The 21,764-nt window shown below is 57.1% G+C and overlaps 2 protein-coding genes across 8 annotated transcripts in view; one reads left to right on the top strand and one right to left on the bottom strand.

Annotated features, from left to right (window-relative positions):
* The window catches only part of NOS1AP (nitric oxide synthase 1 adaptor protein), a 260,575-nt gene that overhangs the window by 6,524 nt on the left and 232,287 nt on the right, over nucleotides 1-21,764 (bottom strand). For 4 of the 7 annotated variants that reach the window (XM_032845453.1, XM_032845449.1, XM_032845450.1 and 1 more), the window contains 5 exons: nucleotides 18,852-19,018; nucleotides 17,297-17,476; nucleotides 13,569-13,610; nucleotides 10,235-10,400; nucleotides 8,916-9,068 (listed from right to left, as the gene is read on the bottom strand). In XM_032845453.1, the coding sequence (XP_032701344.1) occupies nucleotides 8,916-9,068; nucleotides 10,235-10,400; nucleotides 13,569-13,610; nucleotides 17,297-17,476; nucleotides 18,852-19,018 (708 nt within the window). Of the gene's footprint in view, nucleotides 1-7,872; nucleotides 9,069-10,234; nucleotides 10,401-13,568; nucleotides 13,611-17,296; nucleotides 17,477-18,851; nucleotides 19,019-21,764 lie in introns of those variants that run through there. The other 3 variants (XM_032845457.1, XM_032845452.1, XM_032845455.1) reach the window with 3 other exon arrangements.
* SPATA46 (spermatogenesis associated 46) lies at nucleotides 45-2,771 on the top strand. Its single transcript, XM_032845458.1, has 3 exons — nucleotides 45-219; nucleotides 1,426-1,539; nucleotides 2,140-2,771. The coding sequence occupies exons 1-3, from the start codon at nucleotides 117-119 to the stop codon at nucleotides 2,664-2,666; spliced, it is 744 nt and encodes a 247-aa protein (XP_032701349.1). The 5' UTR covers nucleotides 45-116; the 3' UTR covers nucleotides 2,667-2,771.

Raw genomic sequence — 21,764 nt, forward strand, 5'->3', positions numbered from 1 at the left:
GGAATCATGGGACCCTCTTGTGATGTCAACTGTACTGAGAATGTTCATCGTCTGGACAACCCAACCAGCCTCCGGGGAGCAGATGTGTGATCTCCATACCCGACGGTAGTCCGAACATGGAGAACTTCTCACTCCTCAGCATTTCTGGACCTCGAATCTCTTCCTCAGCCCTGAGCACTTTTCCTGACATTATGTCCTCACACGCCACCAGCTTGCCAGGTAAATTCTGGTGCCACTAGGGCCACACAAATGTGGTTTTTTTGGAAGCTTTTGAGTACTCTACCAGATCATGTTACAGGACTACGATTTAGTGAGAAAGTCGAATTACACATGGGGAGAAAATAATTTTTCAAAATGCTGCATTCATGGTAAGTAGTTCCTGATGTTTATTCATTTCTGGCAAGGGAAGGATGGGGGAATACATTTGTTGTCCAGTTTTTCTTTCCCTCTAGAATCTCAGGTGACTGTCTCTGTAGGGCAGGGACTTGCTGAAGCCCTGCTGGGATAAGCCGGAGAAGAGACAGGCTTCCCACCCCATCAGTAGCAACCTAGGAGGCAGGGTGCCAGAGGAGCACAGCAGGGAATTGAGATGGACTGTCTAAGGACCCGCTGTTCCCAGTGTGGTCTGCGGGCTTCCCTGTGGGCCTCACCTGGGAGCTTGTTAGCAATGCAGGAGCTCAGACTGCCCCCAGACCTGCTGAATAGGAACCTGCATGGGTAACAGGCTTCCGGGTGGTTTCTGGAGAGGTGTGCCCGTTACAGCTGGAGGAGGACAGCCAGCTCTCCTAAACACCCATGTGCCTGTCCAGAGGACCCTTACACAGTGGCTTCCCAGACTGAGCTCTGGTTCCACTCTGGGAGTGGAGGCAGGCTGGCTTTTTACCAAGTGTTAGCAGCCATCAGCGTGTTCACACGGCCAGAGTCCACCTGAACACTCCTGGGCTGTGGGCGGGAAATGCTTTCAGTTGGAGAAACCACATAGCTTTATGTAATATAGCTATGTGATCTGTGACCAGACTCCCTCCCCTGGATCCCAGAGGAAGCTTTGAGGCTGGAACAGACGGACAGACAGACAGACAGACACACACACACACACACACACAAGTACACACACAAACCAAGCTGCAGGAAGGTCAAGAGAAAGATGGGCAGGGCAGAAAGCGGTCATCTGGTCTGTATCTAAAATTCTCCTGTGGAGAGAATCTTTCCCAGATCTCCATGAAAATGCCCCATTTGGATTTCCCCAGGACGCCACCCAGAATAGTTCTGCTTCTCTGGGTGCAAAAGAGGGCGCTGTTTGTCTTCAGCTTTGCAATGTCATAAAGTACCAAGGTAGAGCCTCTAGGTACGTCTTGGGGGGTTGGTCACCAAGAAGAGGACTCCCAGCCTCGCGCAGCTCACCAGAGCGTTTCTTCCCTAACCCAGACATTGCAAAGACTGCGCTACCCTCCGAGGCGTCCAGCCCAGCTCAGGCCCTGCCAGCCCTGTACCACAGCAGTGCGTTCCGGCTCGGGGTGCAGAACCTGGGGTTCTCTCCAGGTGAGACCTTCTCTGCCTTGGGCAGGCCCCTGTGAGAAGCGGGAGGGGCAGGGCTGCTCCCCTACAGGAAGGGTGCTTCCCCCCGCCCTGTCCTCGCCTTCCTGGTCCTCCCTTCCGCAGGCCCCCGCAGGCCCCCACAGGCCCCCACAGGCCGGTCTCCCGAGCTGGGGGTGAAACTGCAGCTTCCGCCTGGGGTGGGCTGTTGCGGGCAGGCAGACAGGGAGGCTGGGACAATGGCCGTGGCCACGGGGTGTGGGAAAGGGGCTCTGGGGAGCCACTGAGCCACCTGCCCGCCCTTAGAGGAAGGGGAGGCGAGGTGTCCGTCGGGGTAGAAGCACCTGGCCAAGGCCAAGGCTTAGTGAATGCAAGTGGTCTCTACCCCCGACACCCAACTGCCGCTGGTGGGAGTGGAGGAAGGAGGGTCTTGGGCGGCTCTCGCCACCCCGACTCCTGCTTACTCTCAGAACTGCAGTCGAGGGGGCGCAGGGGGAGACCCTTGGACCACACCTGACTCATGGCCTCTTGCCTTTCTGCTTCTCCCGGCCCCCGCACCCCGGCCCCCTGGGGCCTTGTGCTCAAACCCGACCCTTTCCTCCACAGACTGCATTTTGAGGGACCCCCAGAACGGGGAGCAGCTGAGGCGGAACTGCACCATCTACCGGCCCTGGTTCTCCCCTTACAGCTACTTTGTCTGCACAGACCAGGAGAGCCACCTGGAGGCCTACAGCTTCCTGGAGGTGCAGCGGGACGAGGGCAGGGGGGACAGCTGCCTTCCCGAGGACCTGGCTGAGAGCATCTGCTCGTCCTCTTCCTCCCCAGAGAACACCTGCCCCCGAGAGGCCAGCAAGACGTCTAGGCATGGCCTGGCCTCCACGGACTACATCACGTCCCAGGACATTCTCACGGCCTCCAGGTGGCACCCGGCCCAGCAGAGCGGCTACAAGTGTGCGGCCTGCTGCCGCATGTACCCCACTCTGCACTCCCTCAAGAGCCACATCAAGGGGGGCTTCAGGGAGGGCTTCAGCTGCAGGGTGTACTACCGCAAGCTCAAAACCCTCTGGGGCAAGGAGCAGACGGCCCGGCCTGGGGACCGGCTCTCCTCAGGCAACTGCCAGGCCTTTAAGTAGCCTGGTTGGGGGTGGGGGCTGGCGGTGGCAGCTGTCCCGTTAGTGGGCGCCTCAGGTAAAGCGGGAAGGAAGCCCGTTCGTGCCTCCAGAGAGATGTCAATAAAGCCAAGTGAGTCACAGCCTTCTGCCAAGTCCCGGGTCACCGGGATCACCTGTGGTCCTTCCGGTCCCCATCCCATGCCCCCTTTGGCGAACGGTTGCTGAGCAACAGCAGGTCCCCCGCGCCGCCCCTCCCGCCTTCCCTTCCCCTCTCCTCCTCAAGTTTGAGAAGAGCCTCTCTGGGGCACTTTGCAAAGTGAGGTGCCCAGATCAGCAGCGTCAGCATCCCCTAAGAATCTGCTAGAAATGAAATCTCAGATTCTCTGAATCAGAAACTCGGTGGGGGCGGGAGGGAGCCTGGCCATTGGGCTCTCAGCTACCTTCTAGGTGATTCTGGGGCAGCGCAAGCATGAGATCGCTCCTCGAAGACGCTGGCTTACTGGCGGGTCCCCCAGTGGTTCCCCTGCGGGACAGCTCGGCCGGAGGGGAGGAGAGTGAACGCCCTTTACTGCGGGCACAGGGAGGCTCGCCCCTCCGCCTCACAGCACCTCTGTGCGCTCTGAAAGCTTCTTGGCTGTTAGATCTCCCGAGGGGAGGAACAGGGAGGACCACACGGCCCCCTGCATAAGGCAGGAAAGAGGCACGTGGGGCCGGGTGCACCCCCACCACGTGCCCCACAACCCTTCACTTGGAAGAGGCACGCTTGCTGAAGCACAGCAGACTTGCTTCTGACCTGGGGGGCATCCGTACCTGGCTGAGCTGCGTCATGGCAAACAGGCAGGGACACGTGTGAAAACGCGGCTTCCCGTCACCGAGGAGCGCAGCAGCGGGCAGCCCCGACGGACAACCCATTTCCGAGGCGGCCTCACTACCAGCTCTGACCCAGAAACGTGGCTGAACACCAGGGATGCAGGGAGGACATCTATCTTACCCATTACGTGGTTTTAAAAAAGAAAAGAGAGCTGAATGCTCAATGGTCTTATTTTTAGGCCTTATTTACCTCTCATTTCACCTCCCTAATGCCCCAAGGGGGCCCTCTCACCGCTGTGGGGCATCTCCTTTTCCGGGGCCCCCAACACCAAGCCTCCCTTTACCTCGGCCTTCCCCCAGCCCCCAGTTGGCCAACAGGTTGGGGTGGAAGATTGCCCCTTGCCCTTCCAGTGACCCCACAGTGAGGCCTCTGCTTTCTGCTTCAGCAGGCCTGCTTCTGCTTATCCCTGTCCTGCTAAAATGCCGGTCATGGTTCTTTTGTGAGAGGCTGGGCTCGAATCCCATCACGTCCCACGTGGCGGGACCCTTCCCCACTCGCTCTCTCCCCACCTGCTACCATCCCAGCCAGAGTCCAAGAGGGTACTTGTACTGTGGGCTCCAAACCCCCAGCCTGCCCACTCTAGGGTGGGTGGTCTCTCTGGGGAGCCCTGACGTCACCCCCAGGACCTCTCAGGGGAGGGTAGCAGAGGGGTCCTCACTCTGATTTCCTGTTTCCCAAAATGCAAAAGTCACCTACGCCCCTGAAGACCTCCCCTTCCGTGCAATCCCGCACACGTGGATCCCCTTGGTGGGGCCCTTGAGAAGGGAGCAAGAGGATGGGCTCACATGGGGGCCTCGTGGCCTTCCTTCAGTCTGTGGGGGAATCAGGATGACTCGGCTCTTGTCTGGCCTCACACCACCTGCCCAACCCCCATTCCCTCTTGCAGGGTATATGTGTCCCAGGCACGGAGCCCGTTAAAGACAGCAAGCCATCCTGCAGCCGGGGTCCGAGCAGGGGGGTCACAGCACGTGCCGACTGCCTGGCAGGGGCTGGAGTGTCGTGTGAGGTTAGGCGCTCTCTGCCTCTCACACATTTACCAGCATCATTGGGAACCTCAGGGACTTTCTCAGTTCAGAGTTCCGAGGGAAGTTTCAGCACGCAGGAAATGCACACAGCCCACAAAGGCACAGACCACATGGGCACACCTCCCCCACCCCAATCAACTAGCAGGTAAGCTCTGTGGTGCCCTGAGCCCCTGCCAGGCGCTTTGCTCGATGCTCGGAAAATGCCAGCTCATTTACTCGTCATTACCGCTTTACGTGGTCTGTTTCGTCCCCATTTTACAGATGAGAAAAATGAGGCTCAGTTCCCTCACTCAGAAAAGGGGCAAAGGGTTGATCAGATCCTCTCAGCCTTCCTGCAGAGTTGGCTGCGCCTGACAAAGTACCAGGCCAGCAGGGCCCCTGCCTTCGAGGGGGCTAAACGTCCTGGCCAAAGTAAACTGGTTTCCATGATGTCGGGTTTCGAAATCCTGCAGCTTCTATCTCTCTGATGATCTTCCCTCGCTAGCCTTCCTCCCTTTCGTGATGCCTCCTGGCAGGAAGGCCAAGTTCCCGTGAGCCAGCACCCCTCTGCCGAGCCGAGCGACAAGGGCACCACCATGCCTGCGGCCAGGTGTGGGGACGAGCCCGTTTTGACTCCGGGATGGGCATTTCAGGAACGGGGCCGTTCGGAATCGTACCTACTGCGTAGTTCAGACATTTAGTCAGGGAGTCCAAGAAATTTTATGATCTAGATGATCTTAGTTATAGCTGGAAATATCTACGATGTCATACTTTTTCAAGCCCTCAAAATTTTCAAGCACTCACTCTGCAGCGTGAAAAGACCCAGGCTTGGGAGAGTCTGGAAGCAGGCAGGAGCCCAGAGCCTCTGAACCTCGGGACTACTGACATTTGGGGCCGGATGATTCTCTCTTGGGGGGTGGGGGGGTTCTCCTGTGTGTGTAGGATGTTTAGCAATGTCCCTGGCTTCTACCCACTAATTATCAAACGCATCCTTCCCCCAGTTCGGTCAAACCGAAACTGTCTCCAGACACCACCGAATGTCCCCCCGGGGAAGCCACACTGTCCCTGGAAAACCACGGCACAGCCTCCTGATGAGCAAGGCTGGTCTAGCTAAATCGCACCTGAAGCCACCACCTTCCTCCCCCGTTTTCTGACCACCACCGCCTCTCAGAACAGTGGCTCGCAGAGCTGATGGCCGCTGGCTTGGGAAGTGGGGTGGAAGTGAGGGCAAGTCAGGGAGCAGATAGAAGCAGCAAGAAAAGACCATGGAAAAGCTTTTAGAAATAAGAAAGGTTTATTTAGCAAAAGCCACTAGACTAGTGACAACATCCAGGGAGTAAGTGCACTTTACATGAACAGAATCTTGTCCCAGAGAGTTGAACCGACAGAGTTAATGACAAGAGTTTCAGGAAGCAGAGGGCTCGGGGTTGGGGGGGTGAGAGGAGGCGGTCAGGCGAAGAGGAAATCAAAGGAACACAAGTGCTGAACAGGAGCCTTGGGGAGAAGGAAAGCTACGGAGGGACTTCACAGAGAGCGTTGGTAGAAGCAGGGACAGGAGTATCATTTTCATCCCAACACGCAGTCTGTTCTGTGCAGAGAAATTCTTTGCTGGCTCTGCACCTGGGAGAGCCTCACGTGCCCAGGACTCTGCCGGCCCCTGGGAGGGGGCTGAGGCAGGCACCAATAGGGTAGGCGCCCCCCGTGTCCACTTGTCCTGTCTACAGGGCAGAGCAGAAAGTTGAAAAAGGAGGAAGGCAGCGGCTGAGTGAGCGAAGCAAGAAGCAAGGAGGGAGGAGAGGGTGACGTCGCTGGGAAATCAGGTCTGCACTGTTCTCTGTTCTGCCCGGTGGCTGGTGACCCGTCAAGGCCCCTAGTTCCATCCTGTCTCCCGTCGCCACACCCCAGGCACACTGGGGACGGTGCAGACACGCAAACCAGCGCTCCAGGGGAGACCCCCTCTGCGGGGAGGCTGGGGCTGAGGCAGCTGGAAACCACCGCGGAGCATCCGAGGGCAAGGGTCCGGGATGGGTCCGGAGCCAGCGGTACAAACAGCCTCTTCAAATCCCTACTCTCTCCTAAATTCCCTTTCTTCTTTCCCTCTGCAAGCTTCTCTAAACCCTTCCGAAACTACTCCCCACCCACCTCGCCCTTCCCCACCCCAGCCCTCCCTCTCCTGCCACATTCCACAAATCCAGTGGCTTCACGCTGGGCTCCTGCTTACACGCAGCTGCCCGAGAAGCCAGACCTTCCACAGTCCCGAACACTCCAGAGAAGCCGCTCAGAGAGGCCGCACCCAGGGGAAGGTCTAGGAAGCCGGCTCAGGCACACCGGATTCCCAACACCTCCTTCAGTCTGGGGCTCTCACCTTCCTGCTTCTTCCTTGTGTATCTGGACCTATTCCATCCAACGGCTAATTCGAAAAGACAGCGAAATAAACAGAACCACCCCTCTCCAAATAAATACACTGTTAGGAAAAACAACACAACTCTGCTGTCGTCCAAACGCCCTGAAGATCCACACTCTCTTCTCTCCGGTCACTTCTCACACACCCACACACACGTACTCACCTTCCCTCACGCGGGTATACAAGCCTATCTGTACACACGTGCGCGCACACATCCGTCCACACACCATCCTCTTTCTGCCAATACCCTGGTGTGCCCAGGAAGGCCACCATAAAGCTACGTGTATTTCCTTTCCTTTGGACTTTCTAGTGTAGAAGAAACCCAGCTATTTAAGAAAAAGGGCTACACTTTATATCTATAAATTATAAAGCAAGGTCGGGGTTGAAAAACACTGTGTTTTGGGCAACCCCATCCTTACCACCGAATCCTCACAGAATACTGCTGTCTGGGTCTGTTGTTCATCCGGGTTGAAGACTTACTTCCCCACACACAAGACCCTAGCGATGGCTCGGCTCTCTCTCGAGGCAGCTTTAAATCTGCTAACAGCCACTCGTGGCCTGACTGTCACAAAGGGAGCATGGCCTCCCTGCCATGGTTGGCTAGCCGGCCGAGATGGCATTCTCTAGACAAGGCCTGGATGGTCCAAGACGGGTCAAGGGGGGACAGGGCTGTGGTCCCTGACCAAAGTGGCAGTGATTCTGAAGAGTGGAAAGAAACAGTCTCAGCTACCAGCTCGCGTTTGGTTTTTTCCCTGCAGTAAACGCTGACCACTAATGCCCAGTGGAGGGGATGGGTTGAGAGGTAAGGCCGGGGGCTTGGGGGCTTTCTCCGAGGGGAGGATGCTGTACAAGCCTTGGCCGACATGGACCCTGAGGCAAGACACGGAAGGGAGAAGGAGGCAGCCTCCACGCGGAGGAGCTGGGCTTGCAGGCAGGACGGGGCGGGGAGGGGGCCTCCCACACTGAGGAATTGGACCAACATCATCTGGGGCCCCAAAGGGGCTGCCCTCCCCCAGGGCTTGCACCGCAAGGGCCTGAACGATGTCCAACTCCCAGTCTCCCTCGGAAGTAACACCTCACATCCAGCTTGAGCAAACGTCCAGGTTCAAGTCATCCCAGAGCTTACCCGACATGAAACATCCCAATTCCATGATTGTGCTGGCAGCTCCACCCCGTCCCTTACCACCGGGGCATTCAACCTCTGTCATCCCCACAACGGCCTAGAGAAGGAATTCCTTCCAGAAAGTCAGGGGAGGGTTAGGCAACCGGTAACATCCTGGATATCCAGACACACAGGACCTGAGCTGGCACCTGATGGCTTCCCTTTGCCGTGGGATCGAGAGATGGGGCGGAAGGGGGCTCCCCGGGCCACCCCGGATGGGACAGAGCGGAGGAGCCTGATGAAACAGCCCGCACATGGCAGGTCCTCGGGCAGCCTGGCGATCCGTACGAGGGACCCTCTCCCGAAGCCACCAGCTCTGGAAGGCCCTGCCCTCCCCTCCCAAGTCACAAGTGGGAGAGAGGGGCCCACTCGCCTCTGGGAGTCCCAGTTCTCCCCCATCGGACCCTCCAAAGCAGAGTCGTAATTCTTTCCTGAAACCACAGGCTCTCTGGGGCCCCTGGCTGGAGCCAAAGTCGCTCGTCCTCCCGGCACTCACCGCCCTCCACCACGCGGGCATCCTCGGCGGTGCGCCCGGCCCCGCGCCCCTCCGGCCCTGCACCCGGCCCAGCCCCGCGCCGCGGCCCGCCCTACACGGCGATCTCATCGTCCAGGCTGTCGCCCAGCTCCTGCCTCTGCAGGACGTTGAGCAGACGCGGCAGCTCCTCCTGGGACCACGAGTCACGCTCCTCGCTCTCGTCCGTGTTGGACTCGTACTCCGAGGCGATGCCCGACTCGCGGAACTTGAGGAGCTCCAGGCCCCCCAGCAGCGGGCCCGCAGGCGGCGGCAAAAAGCGGAAGCACTCCAGCTTCACCAGGCAGTCACGCCTACCTAGGGGGCTGCCGGCGGGATGGGCCAGCTCGGCCAGGCCCGCGCCCGGGGGCGGTGAGGGCAGGTCCTCTGGCTGCGGGGTGGTGGGGTCGCAGAGCACCGGCAGACCTCCGGAGCGGAAGGTGATCTCCAGCAAGCTGTCCTGGGAGCCCACTGGAGGGGGGACAAGAGCACAGCAGCCCGGGTTAGCAAGGCAGCCAGGAGCGGGGGTGTGTGTGTGGGGGGACACAAGCTGGGTACAAACCGAGAGAGCCAGAGCAGGGTCTCTGTAAGCAGAGACGGAAGCCCAGAGAGGCTTCCAGCGGCAAAATGCAGGGGCTGTTCCCAATCTGTACCTTCATGCCGCTTAAAGCAAGAGTCCCGGCCCTGCCCAGACCTACTGATCATGACCTCAATGGGCTGGACTTGGGAATATTCATTTTTTAAAAAAGCTATAGGGGACAGGCTGAGGAATTACTGGTCTCACAAGAGACACATTCGTTTTGCCGTCAGACCCAGGTTTGAATCTTGGCCCCACACCTTGCTGGTTCTGGAACCTTGAGCTGCCTTCACCTGTTTGCGACTCTCTCATGTACGAAATGGGCATAACATCTGCGACTCTGGGGGTTAGACGACATCCTGTCCGTGAAATTCTATCACAGCCTCTGGCACGGTAGATGGCCAGTGGCTCTGTGACCAGCACATACCAGGCCACGGGTCAGCACGAGGGAGGCCTGGCAATGTGCTGCCTTCTTGAACCTCCCAGGCCAGCCCGGAGGCGGCCAAGCATCTCAGGCCGGGCGCCAGGCAACCTCTGCCCAGAACCAGCCATGCTATCTGGCCAGTTCTTTTCTATGCGCAGAGCAGACACCTGCTACTAGCATGTTCGAGGCTAGAGTTGTAAACTCTACAGCGCGGGGGAGGGTAAGCTCGCGTACAGTGTGAGGTCTCCCACGGAGCCCCCAGGCAGCATGACACCCGACAGGTGCTCAGCCTGTTTCCATTGGAAAAGCCCACGAAGAAAGAAACAGACTGCCTTATTAGGACGTGGAGTGTCTGAGCCCCTTTCGAGAGGAGCCTGGATGAACATGTGGCAGGGACTCCCAGGGACGTTCAAGGTCAAGCCTGGGCTAGAAGGAGCCAAGCTCCTCTCTGACTCTGCTCTTTCGCTGTTCCATGAACTGTACGGACAGGACAAATGGAGCCGCCTCTGTCTTCCGCTAGAATACCAGGGCAGGGCAGGGGCCTAAGAAAACGCCACCAAGAGCTTCAGGGAGAAGAAGAGGCGTTTTCCAGAGCCCCCACGGAGGGAAGAGAGGCTGGGCGGGGCCTCCACTTACTGGCGTTCTGTCCCGACAGCTTCAGCTCCAGCTCCTGCACCTGCTTGACCAGCAGAGAGATGTGCTGCAGCAGGTCCTTATTCTGCAGCAGGAGCTGGTGCACGCGGGCCTGTGCCTCCAGCCGCGCGGCCGCTTCGGCAGCCAGCTGGTCCTTCAGCAAGTGAACCTGCAGACGGGAGGCGGAGAAGACGGAGAGGACGGGACAGAGAGGAGAGGGCCATGAATGCACCCAGGAGTCACCGGGGTTCCCCGGGGACCAGAGACACCTGCCATGTTCGACTCAGCACAAAGAAGCCCTTCCGTGGTGGAGTGGGGACCTGGGCTTGGAATTCAGAGAAGCAGCCCTAAGAAGCTGGGTTGCTGGACCAGGGGTCTCTCTGAATGTCCCCAGTGAGGGCCATGGTGGGTCACTCACAGACCCCTCAGGGCCCAGCACCCAGAGCAAGAGGTACGCATAAGCCGAGCCCCAGCCTCTGACCCCCAAGCCCTGCCAGGAGAGTGTCTTGACGGTGAACGCGTTCCTGCCATGTGGAGGGAAGGAACTTCTTCTCCTCGTGTATTTTAAAAGGGAAAAACAGAAATGGATATACGGGCCCAGTAGCTAAGAAGAGAGTCACAGCAACCCCGAAGTGGCCTTTCCTCTCCCCTTCCTGGGGCCCACATGGAATAGGAAGCAGGAAGCCCCACAGATGCCCTTCCCTAGTGTAGGGGTCATAATAAACTCTGCACTCTCGCCTCTGGGGGGCCACTTTCTTTCCCTGACTGTCCATCCCTCTTCATTTCCAGGTGCTTTACACCTGCTAGCGGTCAAACATCTGCTGACTGGTTCACAGGAGGGCCTCCTCCCACGAACCTGGAAGGGTGGAAGCCAGCGGCTCACAGAAGAGGGGGATCCTGTGGGAAGAGGGGGACCTCCATCCACTCTCCTCTCACAGGGGAGCAGCTGGCAATGGTGCACCCAGTCTGCTCGGGACCCTGGGTCGGGGGTCTGTTCTCGGTGCTTAACAAGGTATAGAGAGAAAACACAGCGGGAGATGGGGGGGTGATTGTGTCAGGAGCCTGGCTTGAAGAAACTGAGTCACAAGGCAACAGCCATGTTCATGCACATGAGATTCTTGCTCTAAGTGGTGGATAAGGGGGTCTCATGGAGGGTTTTAGAAGGTCCCTGAAGAAAAGGAGCTAATGAATTTGGCTCAGACCAAGGCAACTTACGGGTAAGAGGCTTCCTTGGACTACAACTACGGTGTGGACAAAGTCAGAAGCAGGATGACTGGGGTGGGGCAGGTGGGGCAGGAGAGGGGCAGGAAGGGTGAGCCGATTCTGGTTCAGACAACAAATGCTCTGGATTTCCAAAGAGCCGTTGGCTCTGATGAGATGCATTTTCTCCGGGAGGAACAGGTTGTATCCAACCCGTAGTCTGGCCAAGGGACCTGCCCAGCCTGGAGAACCACACGGCTGGATGCGGCAGCAGCTTCCCTCCTGGCAGATTAGAGGACCTGACCTTGCAGTTGCCTCTGCTTCTAAGTGGGAGCCGCTAATGAGATTAGTTGCCATTTTCCATTAGCGGTTCCTAAGGCTGGGCCTGTCTCGCCCCCGGGTAGAACGCCTAAGGAATGCAAAGTGAGTCTGTCCTCCACAAGGTGAGGCTACGGACACAACTGACGTTTCAGTTTAGAAATCAGCCTCCTTTGCTGCCCCGAATCAACTACGGAAAGATCTAGAGAGTTATGAGAAGAGGGAAAGAAGCAACAGTAACATTTTAATCTGGGTATCAAATGGTGAGCGGCTGTTAAGCCTTTATCTTCTTTGGAAACTGAGGCATGGAGATATTTCACCTGAGACCCCCGCCCCGGGGCATTTTCCTGGTTCTGAGAAACAGGACAGTTGCTGTGGGAAGCTCCTGGAAGGGTCCCCCTGAGGAAGGGCCAGCCTTCACCTTCCATCTGGTAATGTGACTGATTCCAATCAAGACTATCATTGAAAGGGATCTAGTGAGCAGGTGGAGTTGTTCATTATCCAGTTTCTAGTTTCTTTGGAATGAAACAGAAGCATTAGGCAGAAATTTGGAACAGAATTTTTCAATGCGCATAAGCAGAAAAAGCACAGAATTCCGTCTCCTGCTAACCGGCACCTACGGGAGGGGGCTTCCCGGCACGCACACCACGGACTTGGAGCCTTGCCCCTTGCACATGGACATCCCAACAGACAAGCCAGTTGAGAGCACTAGACCAGGAGCTGGAATGTTCCAGACCGCTGGTGACTCTCTCTGCCACAGAAGGTCATTCCCTTCTGCCTGGACCTCAGTTTCTCTCTCAACGGAGGGGCCTGCCTAGAGGCCCAGGCAACATAGGATTCCAGCACCAGGGCCACTCGTCAAAGGCTCAGGGAAGAAAATCTCTAGATCCCCTAGTGACACCTAGTGTCACTTTGTGTCCCCTAGTGACTGGGGACACAAAGGGAATCCCCTCCTGCAGAAGCCGGGGTGGGCAGGGGTGCGGGAGAATATGGGGACCTTCGTTCGCAGGTGCTCAAGTTCCCCAGGGCAGGGCGCCGTCCAAACAGAAAAGCCGGCCCTTGAGTCGAACGTTTCCGTCTGGCACTAAGAGCCATGAGAAAATGCCCCCCGGGTCGGCGTGCTCCTTGTGCAGATTCCATCAGAATTTTTGCTTCGCAAGTGCAGAGCTAGAACATTTCAGGTGTTTTCCAACCCCAGGAGTGCGGAGGCACACGCTGCTGCGTACAGCCAGCGCGAACGAGCCTGCTGGCTTCTGCGGCCGCCCGAGGTGGGAGCAGGCACGAGGCTCCAGCAGCTCTCCATGCCCCTGGGAACCCCAGCCGGGCCAGGCAGAGACAGAACGGCCTGGGCTGCTTTTAAACTGGAGACGATGTGTTCGTCCCCGGGTTTTGCCCACGTGGGTCTGGCCTTGGAAGCGCGGAAATAAGGCGGCGTTATTTTCAGCTTTGGCTGGGGCCGCCTGCTCCGGCTCTGTGGGCTCCCTTCCGCAATCCTGAAGCAAGCGCAGACACCACGCCCCGCTGCCCTGCCAGACAGGACCGTGATTCGTGTCCGGCATGCTGTTCTTTCAAAGAATGAAACACCTTTTGCAAAAAAGTAGGCCGTACTCATTTCAGAAAAGGTACGAGTTCGCTTCTGCTTTCCAGGGCTACAGGGGTCTTGGGCAAGGGCTATTCCGCTCACCGACGAGGTCAGCGGGAAGGCCATTGCCGGAGTGGGGGAGGAGGGGCTCAGCCCTGCACCCTCCGGCTCTGACGCCCACCCTCAGCCCACCCGGCGACACCAGACCGCCGCCCGCTCGCTCTCCAGCCTACTTGCCTGGACTCCAGCTCCTCCGTGAGAAGTAGGGGCAGGGCCAGGCTGAAGTTAGGGAGCAGGCACATGGAAACGGCGTGGAGAGAACCAGAGCAATTTGCCCCCCCACCCCCCACCAGACACACAAGCAGAGGCAGGCGGCGCTGTCTCGGCATGCACAAGGCGCGGCCCCCAGGGTGCTGGTGACGAGGAGAAGCCACGCGGACAAGAGCGAAGTCTAGGGCCTGGAGATGGGGTGCGGGAGTATGTTCAGTGCTGTTTGTCTAACGAACTAGAGCGCACACGATCGCGAAGCACAAGGAAACCATCACGGGTTTCAGAATAAGCGCGAGTAGCAGCAGGTAGGGAGGAAGTTCTAAACAGCAGTAGTGCACGCACAGGCCGAGCCCGCAGTGGCACGCTGGGAAGGAATCCGGCCCCCGTCACCCCTGCCGGTCAGCCGCAGTGCCCAGACCAGTTCTGGACCTCGACGGGCCCAGCACAAGGCCATGCAGGTGCTGGCTATGCCCCAGCTCGGGTTCAAGGCTTGTCTGTACGGTCATTCACACCCTTGAACTTCTGGCCCAACTCGAAACAGGAAGCCAGGGCAGCCAGGCAAGCCTCATGCTGGGTCGAGAAAGCGGTCAAGGGGGCTTGGGTATTCACTATTTACATGCTGAAATCTGAGCTAGAAATGTTTGAGTGGCTGGGCAGCACCATCTCCTCCATACCCGTAAGGCAGGGAAGGTTCCTCTAGACCAGCTCTGAACCAATTTAGGGAGAGTCTGGGAGAGATCTCAAGGTCTTAGACCAAATCAGAACACCTTGAAGGAGAGAGATCTAAGCCCGGTCCCAGGATAAGAGCAAATGGGAATAGCCTAGGACAGTAAATGGGGGGTGGTGCATAAACAATGCAAGAAAGGACCCCAAGAGTGCACCTGTTTGCAAGATACTCTGTATCCTTAGCTCTACCCAGGAGGACTCGGATGTTCCCAGAGGAAAGGAAAATGCAATCCTACCTGCAGTGCTGAGCTCATAGCGCTGCCCACGGGAATTCTGGGACTACTGGCAGTTTAATGAAGATGACAGAAACCTTGCAGTCTGGTGGCAATAGAGTTTGACAAGACGATTAAAAGCTGACCTCATGCTGGACACTGAGATCAATCTCACCACACGGAGAAACCAAGTGTGCCAGAGCAGATCTGTTTTAAATGCACAAAGGATGTCAAGAAGACCTATTAATCTACCTCTGTCTCCTCTATGATTGTTGTTACCCAGAGACATGAACGTGAACAGGAAGCCCTTGGATCCAGTGCTACAAAGAGAATGAGAGAAGGAGGACATACAGAGAAACTCGTAACAGAAGAAAGGCTTAGGGCTGAGTGTGCCGGGGGACACAGGAGCCAGAAGCCTCGGATACGACCCTACCACTGCTGCGTTTCCAGGCAGCAGAGAAAGACGCCAACGGCGAGTCTGCCCAGAGCCTACTCCTGGGGAGGCCAGAGAGTGGGAGAGGTGTGTGTTCAAGAAGCCATCTCTGACCTTGAAGTCCTGTCCAGCTAAAGATCCTGCAAGTCCCAGACCCTACCCGTCCCCTCCCCAGGATGGACATGCTACGCTGGCCTTCAGTCATGTCTCTGCCTGAACCGGGTGTCAACGAGGGTGCCACCAACTGCCACCCACAGACTACGAGTCAGAGGCTCAGGGCTCCCAGCCTGTGGAAGACACCGGAACGGAGAAGGGCTACACCACAAGTGAACCGCAAGCACCGAGACTCATTGTCTTCGAGGAGAGAGACCATCGACATAGGGCAGGGCTGTCCCACCAAGACAGAGGCCCCATTTGGTACCAGAGAACCCGTCTTAGGGTTTCATGCCAACAGCGGCAAAGCCATAATAAATTCCAGGTCTTGTGGCTTTGCAGACAGAACGCTTGCATAGACGACCACGACAATCTTCTTGTCGTGTAGATTACAGACCTGCACACCGTTTCTCTTCAGTATTTAGCAGTGACTTCAAATTCAAATGACTCTGATAATATCCATCATGAATATGCATCAAGCCCTTTCTTAGATAAATAATAATTACTTGGCAATTGATATGACAAAAGAGAAAAGAATTATGGTTGGAGAATGGATTTGTATTCAAGGGGAAACTTTCAGGGATGATGTGAGTCATGGAATGGCCCTGTGCTGGGGCACTCAGGCTTTGTGCTCCTGTCACCTGGCACCCTAGGGAGGAGGGGACTCTCAGGACTACCACATCACCATTAAGGAGACGAGATGAATTCTGTTACCTGACAAAGAGCAGTGATGTTCCCCCCATGTGTGAGAGGCCATTAACGGCAGTCCTTCCTTTTTCTTGCTGTTCTGGAAACACCTGCTAACGCTCCTAGCATTAGCACTCCACGTCCTTTTGTTTCACAGTCAGAATTTTTTAAAAGGCTCACATCATTTCAGAGCCATGCCCCACTGATTCTATGCTCTCCAACCTGCAAAGGCTTCTGGTGAGCCTTGGGCCCCAGGCCCGTTCTGTGTGAGACCGTGTTGGAAGGTCTTCTCAGAACTAAGTCACAGCAGATCGGGCTCTGGGCAGGTTGCTGGCAACTTCTCAAGGTGCACATATGGGAAAGGACAGCTCTGTCTGGGCGACCGCTCCACCCAAGGGTCTCGAGAAGAGTAGGCAGGAGAATCGATGGGATCAGTAAATGCTCCCTGGAGGAGAATGCTCCCGGCCGTTCCAGAACACAGAAAACCTTTCAGGTCAGCCTAGTCCCACACATCGAGGAGGCCAGTACATGGAGCTGCCTTCTTAGATCGCTCCCCAACCCCCAGTCCTGGAGGCTTCACTGTCCTCCTCTTCCTCCTTGCCGTCCTCTTCTACTCCCCCAGGTCCTGACCTGTCCCTCGGTCTCAGAATTTAGCCTATGAACGGTAGGAGCGATCCTGTCCTCATTGTTCCCTGATGGGTCACAGCGAAGATGAACCTCAGATGCACAAGGACCAAGGAAGACGGGGACGATAACGCCCTCCGTGGAAAGCAAGCAGAAGGGATCGCTGCCAGAGGCAGCAAGAGACACCGGCTGCCCCCTCCTCAAGAAGGCAGCAGCGGGACAAGCCTCTGGGGCTCAAACAGCACTTTCCTCCTAAGATCAAAGCCAGTCTTCCTGTGGCTCAAATATGGCAGCTATGGTCATATGAGCTGGATCCTGTTATAGCAAATGCCAAGGCCAGGACACTGTCACGTCCTGCCTGGAAGCAGCAGAGTGTTGATGGAGGGTGGGGACCCACGTGATGGAGGGTGGGGACCTGTGGGAACAAGGTGGGGAGGATGCCAGGGTGGTCTTTGCACAAAGCTGTACTTTAAGCTCTTTCAAGACCAGTTGCACAAAGTCACACCTGTCCTGACTCCAGAGGCACCCCTGCCCACCCCAAACACCAGGAAATGAGGCAGGAAGGGGAGGGTGGAATTGGGTGCACCCTGCTCCTTGGTGAGCTCAAGTCCTTACCCAACAATGTCCAGCCAAGCCAGCCAAGCCCAACTCAGAGCAGGGGATACACGGGAAACCACAGCGTTTCCTTCCAGTTCGACTGCATCCCCCCTCCCCCCTTCCCTAATAAGCGATGATCCAACAGCGTGAGCGATCCCTTCTGGCTCCCTAGGTTTTAAACCTGCCCCTTTCCCCTTGCTAGGGAAGGTGCGTCAAGCCCATGAGAGTGGAGCCTGAGAGGTAGGGAGGAGGTGGAGGAGAACCTGGGCCACAGCCACTTGCGTCTGCTGCTGCTGCTGCTGGAGGAGCTGCTGGAGGAGCTGCATCTGGTGGTGGGAGGACAGTGGTGTCCCTGGGCCCAAGCCTGGGGGTTTTGCAGAGCAAGAGGGAAGGAGCATCCTGGGCGAGGCCGCCAGCATGGGCTCCGGGGGGTGGGGTGAAACCTGGAGGAGAAAACAAGATGCGCATGAGCCCGGGCAGTGGCCACTCTTTGCCACAGGGCACGGACGCGGCTGGGGTGAAATGCTGTGTCCCCAGTGGAAATGTGGATAGGGCCCTGGGCTGGGGCCATCGGGCAGGAAACCCTGCCTGGACCCTCTGTAACTGATCCAGCGTGACGGGGGCAGACGATGAGTATACTGGCTCAGGTGCCTGGACCTTGAGGGGCCGATCTCTAGGGAACCTGGTTACCCACCACCCTGTCATGAGACCGGGAAGGGGGCTCTCTCATCCAGGGCTGCCCGCTGGGCCATGAGGCTGTGTGAGGGGGGCCACTCCAGCCGGCCCTGCCTCGCAGGGAGAGCCACTGGTCTGGACAGACCGTCTCTGCAGGCTGGACATGGTTTCTGTGCCCTCCCCCTCGGTGTCCCTCCCAGCAGGTGGGAAGTGTCACTAAGACAGCTTATGTGGACCAGCGCAGGGAGAGACGGCTTGTGTCTGCGAGCTCTGCTGCTGGTCCTTCTTCAGGCATGTGGGAGGGAGGCACCCACTGACAGACGGCTCTTGCGGTTTGAGGCAGATCCATGATGCCAAGATAATGTCAGGCAGATGACTGGGGACTGTACCGCCCTCCATACTAGAGACGGGCTTCTCCCGATGAGCCACCCACCGACCTGCACCAGAAAAGGCTGACAGACACCCGACAAGAAGGGGAGGCAGCCAGGTCGCAGGGAGTCAAAGTGGAGGCCCACTTCTCAACCTCCTCCTCCCGGCTTTTCCATTGTGTCTTCAGGTTGGAATGTGCTCTCAAGTTCTCAGTACCGGTCTGGATTCTATTAAGAACTCCCTGGGAGCCCAGTCATCTCAGCCGGAAGACGGGAGGTTGGAGCTGATGATGCCTGGGTTTCTAACCCCCAAGGGACCAAGTGCCAGCCTCAGCCCCCATGCATGGGAGTGCCCCAGCAGTCGCTAGCTGCAGGCAGAGGGAGCCCGGGCCCACTCTGCCCTGGCAGCTGAGCCTCGGAGATCGGTTGTGGTGCGTGAGGATTAGCTCTGCACAGGCACTGAGTGGCGACAAGGAGTCACAGAGGGCAGGACCTCCAAGGAGCACCATCAGGGAGCACTGCGGGGCCTCTGGAGGGTGACGTTCATCAGGCATAACCCTGCGGTGTCCTGACACACAGTGGGGCCCAGCGTCGGCACACTGGGCCGCTCTCACAGGATAGGGAAGCTGCTCTGGTGCCCCACCCCCCGCCCCTCACTCTGAAGCTGACCCTGCACGGGCGAGGACATGACTCTGACAGTGGCCAAGGCCGCTGTCTGTGCTGCTCCAGGAGGTCGTGTGCACGCAGACTGTGTGATGGGTCGCCTCCCACCTACCTTTGGGTCCTGGTGGGAGCCTCCTTCCTTCCCCACTGCGTCAAGGTCAGTCACACCTCGGCTGAATTCCAGGATGTCATTCCCCGGGAGCGGGACCTCCACTGCGTCAATGTCTGTCTCCTCTGCGGTGGCCGAGGAGGCCCTCTCGGCTCCAGGGAGCTGGCGGCCTGCGGGATGACAGAGGGAAGGGCAGGGCAGGACGCCGCCAAGAACACAGTCCTCCTCAAAGAACACGGTCCTCCTCCCTTCCTAGCACATCACATTCATTCCCAGCCCAGCCAGATGTTCCCATTTAATCTTTTCAGAGGCCAGAAGCAAAAATGATGTTTCCTTGAGGTTGGACATGACTGCTTTGCCCGGTTGGCATAAGGTCGATATGGTCGGGGTGCGGGGTCTCGACAAGAGAGGGGGTGACCGTCACCTCGACCTCCTCTGAGCTCAGGAGTGGAATCCACCCAGGGAAAGACTCCAGAGCCATGGGGAGCTCCCTGGCCATGCCCCTAGTGGGCTGTCAGACCAGGGGTAACGGACCCCACTCCCAGTGCCCCAGCTCCAATGGCAAAATCAGAGGCTGAGTTAGATGGACAAGGAGGGGTATATGACAGAAGAATGAGGGTGAGGAGACCTGAGGCCCCGTCTGAGACAGGAACAGCCCTCCAACTCCTCTGAGTGGAGCTAGACTTTGACCTTGTAACCAAGCGCAGAAGTCAGGCAAGGGGCCTTCAGGAGGCAGCAGTTGGGGGGATAGAGGGGGTGGCCGGGTTTCAAGCCTTCTCCAGTCTGTCCACACTCTACTGTTCACCTCCCCACTGAAGACAGCGGCTGTGCGCCACATATGTGTGAAAGTCCTGCTATTTCTTTTCCTTCAGTCCCTGTTCCTAGTTCTTGATTCTATAAAAACCTGGCCATTCCTGGGCCATTCCTGGAAGCATTTTTCTTTCTCTACATTTGGAATTAGGCTCACTGCTACTGTACACAAATAAGATTTCTTAAAAGATTTCAGGGACCAAGCACCACGCGAAAAATGGAAGAGGTTAGCGTCAGTAGGAAATATGGAGAGCCAGCTCCTCCCTGAGCAGCCAGGCCTCGGTCATCAGAGGGCCTGCCTTGTAGAACAAATGGGTTTGGTTTGGTTTTGTTTTTTTGTCTTTTTAATATTTATCTACGTAATCTCTATACCCGACATGGGTCTTGAACACCACCCCAAGATCAAAAGTCGGTTCTCTACCAAGCGAGCCAGCCAGGTGCCCCTAGAACAAACCATTCTAGCAGGTCTTCCTCCGCAAACCCATGTGAGTCATCTGGGGAAGCAAGTCTGGTATTCAGAATGCCAATGGGGTGCTTGGTTTCCCTCCCGGCTGCTCCGGGACCTGGGACACAGCCGCAGACCATGGCCTGGCAAAGCAGCTCTGCTCCCCTGTGAGCCAGCGGGCAGGAATCCAGAGCAAGCTGCATCCCTCCACACCCCTGCGCCAGAAGTGACCTTCCTGACGGTTGAGAGGGCTAGCCCGTGAGCTGGAGGGCTGGCGGAGAACCTGTGGTCATTTCTCAGCAGGTGGATGGGCTTGGTTCTCTGTGCCAGTGTGCACATGAACAGGGTGAAATGCCCGTGTTTTGAGCAGAAACGATTCCCCCTAGTCCCGAGGAGAGGCTCAGTCCCACGGCACCACGTATCCATCTGTCGGCACACTTAGCACCTGGGATCAGGCATGGGGAAGGTATTCAGTAAACACTAACAAAGGAACTAGTGTCATGACAGGACAGCAAAACAGGGGAGTGGGCTACAGAAGAAGGCTGCCCCTCCCCAGCCCCCACCAGCTCCCCATTCCTGGAATCCCCAGTACCAAGGGTGCAAACTGTGTGGAAATGCCCAGCCAGAAGCCTGGAGTGATCAGAAACTCTCCTGGGTTCTCACTCTGCTTCTGAGGGACTCACAGACTTCTCAGTCATTCTGTTTGTACTAGTGGGGTTCCCACACCAAGCCTGGGGAAGGGGGTCCCAAGCCACGGGACCCGCTTACTGAGGGATTTCCTGCCACTGCCTGGGCTCTCTGACGATCACATCTGAAGTCCTGAGCTTGGATAATGGCTGACGGGTGGAGGCCAGGATGGTAATAGACCTGTTAGAACCAGGAGGGTAAAGCTGGGGGTAGACAGAATGTTCTGGATGCCGCGCCTGTTAGCATACCAGATAAAGCAAATCGAGAGGGTGGACCCACAGCCAGTGGTCTTCCTTAGGTCCTGACAGACAAGTAGGGGGGGATATCTCGTATTTGCAACTCTCCCAGCATCAGGAAGCTTAAAGGACAAGAAACGCTATGCAAAACCTTCTAGCAAAACTGGGACACTTACAAGATTGGGCACTCTGGATTCCCACATGTAAGAGGGAAAAGTAAGACTGTACTTGGCGGGGGGGGGGGCAGGGGAGGGTAATGTTGCTTTCTGAACTGCTTCTTTAAACTACTTCTACTTGATGCAATGAATTATAACTAGGAACTACAGAACATATGCTGATTTCATTTACTTCAGTAAGTATGTGTAAAACCCCTGTATAGAACAGAAAGGCACTGGGCATCAGAATAAGTGAGCAAAGAGGTGTATTTTCAAGGCTTCCCCAGCCTGATGGAGGAAACAGACAGACACCAAGGTGGCAGCAGGAGGCTGTGTCCCCTTGGAGCTCTCCTGAGTGCAGAGTCGGAGCCAGGGGGGCCGGGGCGGTGGTGGCGGTGCTAGAGAAGCCCATGCAGAGGTGTCCAAGCGGGGGGCAAAGATACAGAGGTATTGACTGCCAATGGCTCTGTACGGCAGGACCCAACGGGGAAGAGTCGGGATTTTATCTGGAAGGACTGAAAGCAGGTGAGTAATACTGAAGGGTTTTCATCCTTTCAAATTTCCCCCTAGAGATGATGTGGAG

Source organism: Lontra canadensis, unplaced genomic scaffold (genome assembly GCF_010015895.1).
Source record: "Lontra canadensis isolate GAN:19392208 unplaced genomic scaffold, GSC_riverotter_1.0 scaffold164, whole genome shotgun sequence".
Lineage (NCBI taxonomy): Eukaryota > Metazoa > Chordata > Mammalia > Carnivora > Mustelidae > Lontra > Lontra canadensis.

What these genes read in the sequence shown, in the direction of transcription:
- SPATA46 (XM_032845458.1), top strand. Translation starts at nt 117, where the DNA reads ATGGAGAACTTCTCACTCCTCAGCATTTCTGGACCTCGAATCTCTTCC. An exon ending in ACACGCCACCAGCTTGCCAG is followed by an intron (nt 220 to 1,425) that starts GTAAATTCTGGT and finishes TCCCTAACCCAG; the next exon opens with ACATTGCAAAGACTGCGCTA. An exon ending in GAACCTGGGGTTCTCTCCAG is followed by an intron (nt 1,540 to 2,139) that starts GTGAGACCTTCT and finishes TTTCCTCCACAG; the next exon opens with ACTGCATTTTGAGGGACCCC.